This window comes from Bombus impatiens, unplaced genomic scaffold, assembly GCF_000188095.3.
Source record: "Bombus impatiens unplaced genomic scaffold, BIMP_2.2 scf_0219, whole genome shotgun sequence".
In the NCBI taxonomy this organism is placed as follows: Eukaryota; Metazoa; Arthropoda; class Insecta; order Hymenoptera; family Apidae; genus Bombus; species Bombus impatiens.
In genome coordinates, this window is record NT_176638.1 from 237,723 (window position 1) to 249,005 (window position 11,283).

General features: G+C 32.4%; 2 protein-coding genes and 1 pseudogene across 6 annotated transcripts; 2 read left to right on the plus strand and 1 right to left on the minus strand.

The window, feature by feature from the left end:
- Window positions 1-1,362: 1,362 nt before the first annotated feature.
- Window positions 1,363-5,194, plus strand: LOC100746490 (protein singed wings 2). Its single transcript, XM_003488246.4, has 11 exons — window positions 1,363-1,666; window positions 2,316-2,480; window positions 2,569-2,731; window positions 2,808-2,964; window positions 3,039-3,187; window positions 3,274-3,462; window positions 3,734-3,892; window positions 4,020-4,130; window positions 4,243-4,332; window positions 4,420-4,621; window positions 4,697-5,194. Exons 1-10 carry the CDS (start codon window positions 1,638-1,640, stop codon window positions 4,603-4,605), a joined length of 1,398 nt encoding a protein of 465 aa, XP_003488294.1. The 5' UTR covers window positions 1,363-1,637; the 3' UTR covers window positions 4,606-4,621; window positions 4,697-5,194.
- On the minus strand, window positions 3,192-7,829 carry LOC100741621. 5 transcript variants are annotated; one of them, XR_002946412.2, is made up of 12 exons: window positions 7,575-7,829; window positions 7,392-7,477; window positions 7,110-7,329; window positions 6,543-6,623; window positions 6,394-6,483; window positions 6,167-6,309; window positions 5,872-6,046; window positions 5,506-5,632; window positions 5,241-5,419; window positions 5,067-5,155; window positions 3,757-3,928; window positions 3,192-3,451 (listed from the first exon to the last, which is right to left on the minus strand). XR_002946412.2 is itself a non-coding variant. In XM_024366519.2 (11 exons), exons 1-11 carry the CDS (start codon window positions 7,771-7,773, stop codon window positions 3,437-3,439), a joined length of 1,404 nt encoding a protein of 467 aa, XP_024222287.1. In that variant the 5' UTR covers window positions 7,774-7,829; the 3' UTR covers window positions 3,192-3,436. The 5 variants fall into 5 exon arrangements, 4 of the variants coding, with proteins under 4 accessions (XP_024222287.1, XP_024222288.1, XP_012239170.1 ...); XM_024366519.2 differs by lacking the exon at window positions 3,757-3,928; XM_024366520.2 differs by having other exon boundaries at window positions 3,192-3,928.
- Window positions 7,830-8,789: 960 nt separating this feature from the next.
- On the plus strand, window positions 8,790-10,993 carry LOC112212580 (annotated as a pseudogene).
- The last annotated feature ends 290 nt before the right edge of the window (window positions 10,994-11,283 follow it).

The window sequence follows — 11,283 nt, forward strand, 5'->3', positions numbered from 1 at the left end:
ATGATTAAAGTAGCGTAATTTATTTTTAAGTCATTTGTTCTTCACTTTATGCTTTTTTATTTTGTTTCATCAAACTTCTTACGTTTCATCTTTTATCTTAATCAGAAAGCATAGCATTACATGCATATACATATACAAATTAAATCAATAAAAAGGCATGAATATCCAGAAAATTATTAGATTGTTATATTATTTTATTGCATATAGCAATTAAATGATAAATGTCGAAAAATATTCTTAGTAATCTTTTTGAATGAAATATCTTCCCAATGTATATTAACGTAATACATCTTGTATTTATACGGATATGAAATAATAATAATATTAATAAAACATACTCTGTTTATCAATCGTATCTCCGTACCAAATAGAATTATTAAATTTCAGTAATTTTGTCGTGTTTATTACTCCGTTTCGTGTCGTCTCTGCTTATACTTATATATACATATATGTTTTCATATCATATATCCGTTCAAAATAAAATAATTACGAAACTCGACTCAAATTCTACTTGTATTACTAGGATCGCATACTGGTATTAGAGGTTATAAGTAAGATACGATTTTATAGTTAAACTGAATTTTCCCTCAAAAGTTACTTCTTATATTGGGATAACATAAGAGGAATGGAGGTCTTTCAACGCTAGGTGGCGCCTCTGTAAGTATGATAAATTGGTTATCAAATTTCGTTCTTTGTATTGGGATAACATAGGTAGAAAAGAGGTTCTGGATTATAAATAGCTCCGGTGAATTTTCTATTAAATTCTATCCTTTATGATAGGATAATATGATCTAAAAACAAGCTGCTTAATATCAAATATTATTCTTACTGCGACGTTAAATTTATGATAGAAAAAAATAAAGAGAATTTTATCCTGAATATCAGAATAATATGACGATGAAAGTATCTCGTCAATTTACCCGCTCATTTCAAACAGGATGTGCTCCGCTGATAAAGCGTTAAAAGGTTTTAAACTAACGAGATAAAGGTGGTTAATTTTTTTCCTTTTACTCAAATCTAGCTTTTTCTAAAGGAAACATGACGAATACAATTTAAATCTTAATGTAAATCGTGAACATGCTATTATACCAAAAATCTAATAGGGTTAATATACATTATAATTAGAATACATTATAATTACAAAATTTGTAGAAGGATTTTACATAATTCGATATGTGAGTATTACGAAATCTAACCAATATTTTTATTTCTTAACATACATAAATACGTAACATACGTATAGCCATTTAGCCATAATATTCAAGTAAACGATTACAGATCATTGTTTTTTCCATTCTAACAGATCTAATTATCACAATGTGCATTGGCGCACTATGTAAATCGAATGTTTGCGTCTGCGCTCGAATCTTGCAATATGTTCTCTCGTAGTTAAACCCTCGCATCGTCTTAGTTATTCATCCGACAGAAGAGGATCAGCTTCGATTCTCTCATTAACATCACCAGGCCACGGTCGACACTTGTGCACCATTCGAATATGGTTCTTTATTTCCTGTGTACACTTACGATTAACGAATCGATGGAAAATTCTTGATAAAATACTTATAACGTTCTTGTTGAGTTCTAATTAAACACTCCATTTTTCTTAAGGGCAAGATCTGTTTAAACGATCATTTAAAATGTGGAAAGCGTTAAGTTACGTTTTTTTGTAAGTAATTTTTCATTTTTCATTTTTATAGCTTCCTATTATTATCAATCTGTCCATTAAATAATCTATTATGCGCTTTTAGTCCTCCTATATTAAATTTCAGTTTTCAAAGTAGCGCGATCACAATTTTTATTAGAATTATACTTTCTTTGATAATAAAACGGCTGATCGCACAAAATTCAAAATTGGTCAAGCAAACGTTATACTGGCGGTTAATTAAACACGGATACCGCTGCAGTCGGGAAGAAGGTCAGTTTTCTGTTGCGCGTCTGCAAAATCTTTCGGAACTCGATTTCAAGCGTAAAAACTATTACTCGTCCTGATCGATCGTCTCAAAATGTTCAAATCGAGAAGAAATTGAAACAATGGCGATTAGATAAGTAACGGAGGATTATTATTATTTGCGTCTGTTAAATTATGGCGCATACATGCTTCCGTGTTTGAAGAGGAATTAAGCTGCGAAAGATTAGATAATATTCTGCCACTATTTCAATACAATATTCGAAACTTACGTGACCGAAAAATGATACAACCGACAGATATATTGAAATAATTTTATAAAACATCTTTCATATTGTCCGTCGATATTTTCTTTTTTTCGTTATTTTGCGATATATACCAATTATTGATTAACGCATGATCGAAATAGGATAACGTTCTTCTCGATGAATCCGCAACTCTCGTTGGCGAACGCGAACGAAGAAAATTGCGAGCTACGTCAAACGAACTCGAACACGAGCACCGAATGCAATTTTAAGGAAGAAGATCACCGTTTGGTTTGTTTTCATGGCCTCGAGGATAAATGGAAGACTGGGTGATTATCGCCAATGCTTCGTTACTTACTAATGAGTATTTAAATAGTTGTGGTACGGAGAGAAAAGCATTTAAGTATGACTGTTTAGAGATGAGAACGTGCTAACATTGGTGCTTTGCTATTGGCCCCTGACGACCTTCGATCCTCAAAATGTTCTACAGGGATTTCCTTCTTTAAAAAAGTTAACAATCAGAGAAGGAAACTTGACTAAATTAGTGTCATCCTTCCCAAACGAGTCTCGATCGATTGAGGTTCGGATGTTTTGTTGTTTCATAGTATTTCATCGAGTATTTCTCTTGTCCTTACAAAAGTGATATTTTCCTTCAGAAATTGGAAATAACTGGAACTAAATTAAGAAAACTTCCAGAAAATACGTTCGTCAATCTTTCGAACTTAAAGAGCCTGGATTTTCGAAATAACAGCTTTTCAGAAATCGATGTTGAAACTTTCAACATCTCCTCGTTACATTACATTTATCTTTCTGGTAAAAAAAAAAATGATACATTAATGAAATTTTTTTATGAATTTAATTTATAAACACAATTTATTTGGAAAAAGGCAATCCTTTGAAATGTACGGAGGATACGAAGTGGATTCTAAACAAAGAAACGGGTTCATTGGGTCACAAAATCGCTGATAAAGAACATTTACGTTGCACAGTTCCTTATGACGGCAGGTCACTGATTCCAGTTGTGGAAATAATTATTGTAATCAATTTTATATTACAGTTTATTCGTAAGAAGCAACGTTAATCTATGCAAACCTTTTGAACTTAATAAATTTACTATTTTAGACGTTGAAAGAGGAATGTACAAAGACTGTATGCGAGTGTGAATTAGTATACGTATTTGGTAACGGAGGGAAACATATTCAGAAGCAACTGACGGCCTTTGTTTCGGTGAACTGTAGTCATCGTGGATTAACCGAGATGCCAAATTTCTTACCCGCCAACACCACTACTCTTCATTTATCTGGAAACAAAGTTGCAACATTTTAAATACTATTCTTCGAGATGCTTAATATTAAAAGCTCGTTAATAACTAAAGGAGTATTCAGACGATCAATATTATTTGTCAATATTATTGTCAAGATTTAATGTGCTCAATGTTGTATTAATAATACATATATATATTGATCGACTAGAGGTTGACCTTTTACGTACAATAATATTGGGAATCCTAAATATCGACAACAATGTTGACAATAATACAGATCGGCTGAATGCTTCTTAAAAAATAGAATTTTAATTGTAGATACAGGATTTGAGGCCACTCACGACAAATCCTGTGTATAAAGGAGTAGAGGACTTATATCTGAATGATAATATGATCGAATCGATCGTTCAATTGGAGGGGTCTAGTTGGGTGGATCGTTTTCGATTGCTTAGTCTTCGTGGAAACAAATTAACAGATGTTCGTATTATATCCTTGTCGATTGAAGACACGTTACTGGAACAAAGATATTAGAGGACTTGCATTTGATTGGAACCGATAAATTTAATACAATATAAATAATCAAAGTTTCCTGTTATTATTTCAGTTGCCTACGTATGCCCTAGAAAACGTGTTACTACACAATGGAAACGCAGTAAGTTTGTATCTTGGAGAAAACCCATGGAGATGCGACTGTCTTTTTACACCAGGTTTCCAGGTAAAATTTGAATCATCATGGTGGATTGATATAATATAAAGAAATCAGAAATTTTCAATTAAATGCCAAGTTCCATGGACTTTGAAAACATTGAAGTTTCATTCATTTGCAGGAGCTCCTCATTAGGTATACGAATTTAATAAAAGACATTAATGATATCAGATGTTCGCCTACCAACGGGGATGACATTTCTGATAGAATTGTAAGTTATTTGATCATTTTTCATCACGTTTTTCGTTGAAGAATATTTAAACATTTAACTTAAACGATTCATATATCTTTTTCAAAGATAAAAGACCTGAGGCGCACTGAAATTTGCGTTTCCTCGGACGAAGATCCTATAATTCATCCCTTGGACATTTTAAATATTATCCTAGCATTTCTGATACTTTTGATCATCGGAAAACTGCTGTACGACTATTGGTCTTTCAAAAAAACTGGCAAGCTGCCTTGGATCGTTGCTAAGATACCATAAATGAATACTTATCCATGTAAGAAGTACGACTTCAAATATATTCCAAGATTTTCCTCGGATATTATATGAGATTATATGGATTATGTTATAGTATCGTGGAAAAATCGTTGGCGAAATCCCGATGAACTACAAATAATCGGCAGATGAACAAATAAATACAAAGAAAGAATGGCAACACATCGAAACCAGCTGGCTGCTGAAACGAGCAAAACCCATATAAGAAGAAGACTAAGAAAAAAACATCCTACTGACCTCACTAAAGAAATAAAATAGACAAACTGGAAGATGGTATCCCGCTGGGGATACCATCCACATGTTATTTAGTAATAAAGTTAGACAAATTGTAAAGCACAAATTAAAAGAAAAGAAAACTTCAGGTAGAAAATATAATATAATAAATAAAGATCACTAGAATCCTGATCTCTGTAATATGCATAGATTATAAGACTAAGGAAGCTCACCTTCGATTCTGCTTTTTGATCCTCGCAATACTGATGATACAATTCGTCAGCGGCTGTTTTCTTTGCCACACACTCTCTCACACCACGACCTGTATTTATTTAAAAAAAGATAAACAAGATGCAGAAAATAAAAACGAATTGAGAAAAGTTGTTGTCCAAATTTCTAGACTAAACCTTCGCTAATATAGCCTAACGCAGAGCAAGTAGCAACGTAAGTCAAACCCTGATAAGTTTTCATTTTTTCCACACAATACTTTGGAACTGGAACTCCTTTTTTAAGACAAAGTTGATATAACTTTCTTTGAGCTGTTTCTCTCAGACCGTCCGCGCCTAGATTAATTATTTCCAACAGTCTGTAGATAACGTTTAACTTATTAATTATGATCATCTAACATCGATAAGTAAAGGGTCAATGGTTGTGAACTAGGTTTGTACGTACTCTTCCTGTGTAAGATCCACGAGAGCACCTAGCTTTTCGTCCTTCATCTCCTGATTCGCAATCATTTGTAAAATTTTCGCGGCTAAGTCGTTCTTTGTTGATTCTTCGGTTAAACCTCTAGATGTTGCTGTTAATTCATATAAGTTGCTTTGAATGAACTCAATATTGAAATTTTTACGCAACGATATTTATTAATTGTTAATATCAATTATATTGTTGTTATCTAATTTGTAAGAAAAGATTTGCTCTATTTAAGAAAAATAGTGTTTACGGCGAAAGCGGAGCCAAACGTGTAAAGTTACATGAAGCAATTTTTCAATTTTGACGCGTCGAATGAATTCGTTAAATATTTACGTAAGATATTACCAGCAAATCCAGCGAAATTTCCACGTATTACATAGACGTTCGATTTGTGACGATGTGAACAGTCGCTTGTGTATTCATATTCAATTGGTATTTTGCAACGTTTTGCATATGCCTCTAAAATGTTTAATGGCGTTCTTTGACTAACGATTTTCGATGAACTGTCGTCGCCACTACCCTTTAATTGATTTTAAATTGTCCAATAAATTGTATATGTAAACGTAAATAATAATATGTAATAATATGTAAATAAATAATAAATTGTACATATGAGAAAACAAAGACGATTGTCGTTTACTTGAATTGAAAGATTTATCGCATCATCTTTATCGACGATAAATTTTTGACTTGCGGTTCGATGGGAGCCAATTTCCATAACGGAATCACCAACGTCAGCACATGTTTCTTGGCGGTGTAGTGTAATACAAGAATCCTCGTGTTCTATAAAACGTTTGATCTTAGAAATCTAATTATATTATAGAATTGTTTACTTAAGACTAAATTGGAAATGTATGATAAAATTACTTTTTATACTGTGGCTTTCCATTTTAGTTTCTTCGAAATTGGCTCGTTTTTCGAACATGTTAATTGTTTTTTTAACAGATTGCACCTCGGCTGGAAGAACAGTTGACTTAGTGATACGAAAGAAATAGTTTTATAACGATTATTAATACCAGCGTCTTGTCGCATAGCAGCATCTGCTATTTTACCCCACTCCTCTAAGCTACACGTCTCTTTCATCAATTTAGTGGTATCTACATGAAAATAATAATCAGTAATCAATTGAATAATTTTCTAAAAAGAGGATGTATAAGTCTATCGGATAGATATCGAGATGTGTTTCCTAGTCAAGTAATTGAATTATTATATAATTTGTATTCATTTTATAGATATATAAGAGCTATGTTAATTATTAGATCGCAAACTTCTTTATGCGTTTAATGCGCGATGTACAAAAATATACGAAGTATCTAAAGTATAGTATTTATTATAGTGTTTAGCAAATAAGATAATTTCCTATGTAGATTTCATTTCTCAAACTACGTTCATAAAAATATGAATTTCGATAAATATCTACAGTCCAATAATTATCAATTCAAATAATAATGATCGAAGACAGGAACTAAAACTTCCAATGCAATTTACATAATTCATTTTGTCTTATAGTCCTTTTTTCAGAAAAACCTTCGATTATTACAGAGCATCATTTTAATCTTATCAATAAATAAGACTATGCAAACTTGTTTCAACGTTAAGAGAAGCAGATTCATCGCTTGAAAACTTCTGCGTAATAGAACTATTCATCATCAGCGAGTCACTAGATTTATTTCCTATATCTTGTTCTTTAGTAACCAAATTTTGAGTTTCATCAATTAAATTAACTTCTCGTTCGTCGATACTGCTTTCTGAAACTTGTATCTCGGCCACGTTCTTACTTATTGCATCACTTTCTTCTATAGTCTATGGCACACGTATATTTAATCGTAAAGATCAATTTATAGTATTGGGTTTCTGATACCTACGTCATTTTCAGTGATTACCGATCCCCTAGCGGAAAACATTACAGTTGAGTCTTCTGAATCTTGTGTAAAGAAAGAGGTAGATGTTTCTATCGAATCATAAAGTGAAACATCTTTTTTAATACTAGAACTCATGGATAATTAAAACGAAATGAATGAAATCTTATGTAAATAATCGCGACCTACCAATTTCACGACAAGGTGCTCGTAATTGCTGAAGAAGATCTTCGGCTCGATCGATAACCGTCTCCATCTCACATAAAAGCGGTGCCGCATTTGGGAATCTTTCGGTTATCATGTTCCAGACGAACTCGGCATCCTCTGTACCTTGCAATGATTTTGGTAATTCATATTTTTGACATGTAGAATCTTGGCGTTCAGACATTCGACAACGTGGACTTTATTGTATCCTATTTATGAGATATTAAGGACCAATTGCCAGACTGGCAACAAAAACGTATACTGTAAAAAATAATGTGCCTTGGTTTCATTGACAGATTGACAGTATGTCAGACAATAGACGATAATATTTATAGCAACACTGAGTTGGCTTTGATACTTTTTATACCGGCTTATTGCATTTTGCTTCAATAATAGTTTAAATTATACGAACAAGTAATATAAATAGAAAGTGCAATCTAAAAAATAAAAAGTGATGAATATAATAAATCTTTACACATGCAACAAAAGCTCATATTTACGTTTGATTGCGGTTCTAAGAAGTTAAATCTAAAATTTCTAAATTTCATCTCAAATTTTAGGTAATATTTGTATAGATCAATAATTAGTATAATATAATATTACCTATCCCATTCATTTCATGTCATTATCTATGCATTGCATTATTGTCATGCAATTTTTATTGCTTTATTCTTCATTAACCCCTTTAGTGTCGACCGAAAAAATTGTACCTAAGCGAAAAATATCGAACCAATTTGATGTAATTTGATAAAATTTGAGAGAAAAATAATAAAAAGAAATAAAAATGATACTTACAGAGTTCAAAAAAAACATACTACGAAATAAAGGGAGAATAAATTAATGCCAATAGTATTTCAATATTTATTGAAAATCATATCAATAATACTTATTCAAAATCATTAAGAAAAATGGAGAGGTCAGTTTTCTTTTATAAAATTTGCAAATAAGAATAATCATCGTTTAATCATAATTTGATGTAGAACATGTATATAAAACATAATTACTGCATTTTCAATTATTTGTAGAAAAATTTCTAAAAACAGAAACATGCAAACAGAGAACTAAATGATAATCCCATGATGCGCAACAAACGTCATGGATTATTTGCTTCAAAATAAGTGATTCGTGTAGCTAGTACAACATCATTGAAATAACATCCTAATATTATTATAAACATTTAAAGTTATCCGGTTATTGAAAATGTGTAATATTTACTTATTGTTGCTAACGCAAATAATTTACTTAGCTTTGATGATGACTAATGTATACGCCACGTAATCCTTTATTGCACAGATTGCATACAGGCCTATCAAAAATTTTATTCTCGCCCTGTTGATGCAAGATTATTTTATGAAACATAAGGAAATATTTTACTATAAGCAGTGTTATCTAAAATCTGTGATTACGGTCTCAAGCAAATCTCCCGTGTCGAATTTTTATCTTATAACACAACGTATACACAATCTCGGTATCAACCATCGCGGAATATTACGAAAAGTTAAACCCATAAACAACCTTTTCAATTTATGGAACATCTCACATAGGACTTTTGCAAAGAAATTTAACCATTTATAACGTTTCATGAATTTATTTTGTGATAAAGTTTTCTCGCAAAGCGATTAGTAAAGCGCCATCACACGCGCAACGATATCTCTGCTTTTAGCATTGAAAGGGTTAATATTTAATTGTGTCAAAAATGACAACGTGAGTTCGTGCTCGCCATCCATATGCAGATGCGTTAGTTATAAGAAATAGTAACTAGAGGATGATCCTAGTTACAATCGATAGGTTTAAGATGCCTTTTTGTTTTTATCCCTAGTTTTTGTAAGCGCGTGCAATAAAGATTTTTTTGGCTCAGAACGGTGTGATAGATTTATCCATTGAATAAAATAATAAGTATTCCGATCTTACCTCTGAGTATAAAATAACAGCAAAATACAGCAAATTAAAAACTGGCTAATAAATTATATCTTGTCATAGTTATTTAACATTAGGTTGACGGGACCATCAATTTGACGGATTTCAAACTTCGAAATGAAATATCTCAAAAACTCATAGCATTAATTTTAACCATTTCGCATCGTAAATTAATCATTTCATCTATAGAATTTATACTCATAATTATTTTTTCTTAGGCTTTCTAGTTTTTGAAATCTGTATGTAGTATACCTATCTTTACGAAACCCGTCAAATTGACGGGCTAGCTGATTTCATAAACAAACCGTTTTTCAAAGACAGTGTGCAAAAGTTTCAGTTATTGTAGACATTTCCCATTATTTTCTCCGCTTATTGTAAGTATTTACAATAGGATAATTGAATTTGGGCACAGTATTTTCTTTTTTTGACCAATCTGAGGATACCGCCAAAGAAGATCAATATATGAATTAGGCCAAAGCGAAGCTGACAATGAAAGTTCTGAATACACTGAAAGTGAAAAGACAGAAGGATCTTCGGATAATGAAGAGGAGAACTTCTTGAAAGTGTGTCTTAACAAGAAAAGGATGCGTATTTTTTCTAATTCTGACTCTGCCGATAAAAGGATGAGCATTCCAAGCACATCCCAAAATGTAATGGGTAAAATTGAAATTGTAATTGACACAGTGGATAAAACTTAAAGCAGGCGGATCTAGGGGTAGGACGCCCGTTCGTATGATATTTAAGGATATCGCAGGGCCTACTGGCTATGCTAAGAGAAATATTATGTCGGGTTGTGTAACTAGTGCTTTCAAATTGATAATTGACAGACACATAATGGAACACGTAAAAGATTGCACTGAAATCGAGGCGCATCGAATTTTGAAAAAAGACAGACAATCACAGCTACTGAGTTACGTAGTTTTCTAGGAATTCTATATGCCCGGGGCGCATATGAAGCGAGATCATTGAAAGCCTCCGAAAGATTACAGATAAATTTGCGCTGATATCCGAAATATGGAACAGATTTATAAGTAATAGCCAGGCTTGTTACTAGCCATATGAAAATATCTCAATAGATGAACAATTATTTCCAATGAAGGCCCGATGCAGGTTTACGCAATATATGCCGAATAGGCCTCACAAATTTGGCATTAAGTTTTGGTTTGTTGTCGACGTCCAAACAAAATATATTTTGAATGGTTTCCCTTATATGGAGAAAGATCAATTCGATGCTCAAGGGAAAAAAGGACAAGATGACTTTGTTTTAGATGACTCAAATTTATAGAAAGGACAAGATGACTCAAATTTATATAAATCAGAAAACTGCATGCTTACTGTGTATAAAAGTAAATCGAAAGTAAAAGTCCTCCTTCTAAGCACCAAACATATAGATATACAAGTAGAAGACAATTATAAACGTGTTCCAGAAACCATTGCTTTTTATAATAAAACAAAGTTTGGTGTGGACATCGTTGACCAGATGGCACGCAAATATAGTGTGAAAGCAGGGAGTTTTCGATGGTCCCTTCAAGTTTTTTTTCAATATTTTAGATTTTGCAGCAATAAACGCGTGGATATTATGTAAAGAGTGCACCGGATCGAAAATATCCAGAAAGCAGTTCGCATTTCGCCAAAGATCAGACGCTTCATTTTTGTCACCTTCAACGTCAAAAATGCGAAAAAGTTGCCAAGTGGACTACTGCAAAAAAAAATAGAAGCGATAATTGTATATATTGCAAAAAGATTGTATGCGGGAAATGCACAAGCAAAATTAGTA

Excerpts from the sequence above, each read along its gene's own strand:
- LOC100746490 (XM_003488246.4), top strand. The coding sequence starts at position 1,638 with ATGTGGAAAGCGTTAAGTTACGTTTTTTT. Across the intron at positions 4,131-4,242 it reads TTTTTACACCAGGTTTCCAG|GAGCTCCTCATTAGGTATAC; the intron begins GTAAAATTTGAA and ends ATTCATTTGCAG. Across the intron at positions 4,333-4,419 it reads ATGACATTTCTGATAGAATT|ATAAAAGACCTGAGGCGCAC; the intron begins GTAAGTTATTTG and ends TCTTTTTCAAAG.
- LOC100741621 (XM_012383747.3), bottom strand. The coding sequence starts at position 7,773 with ATGTCTGAACGCCAAGATTCTACATGTCAAAAATATGAATTACCAAAA. Across the intron at positions 6,047-6,166 it reads CGATAAATCTTTCAATTCAA|GGTAGTGGCGACGACAGTTC; the intron begins GTAAACGACAAT and ends AATCAATTAAAG. Across the intron at positions 5,633-5,871 it reads AAATTTCGCTGGATTTGCTG|CAACATCTAGAGGTTTAACC; the intron begins GTAATATCTTAC and ends ATGAATTAACAG.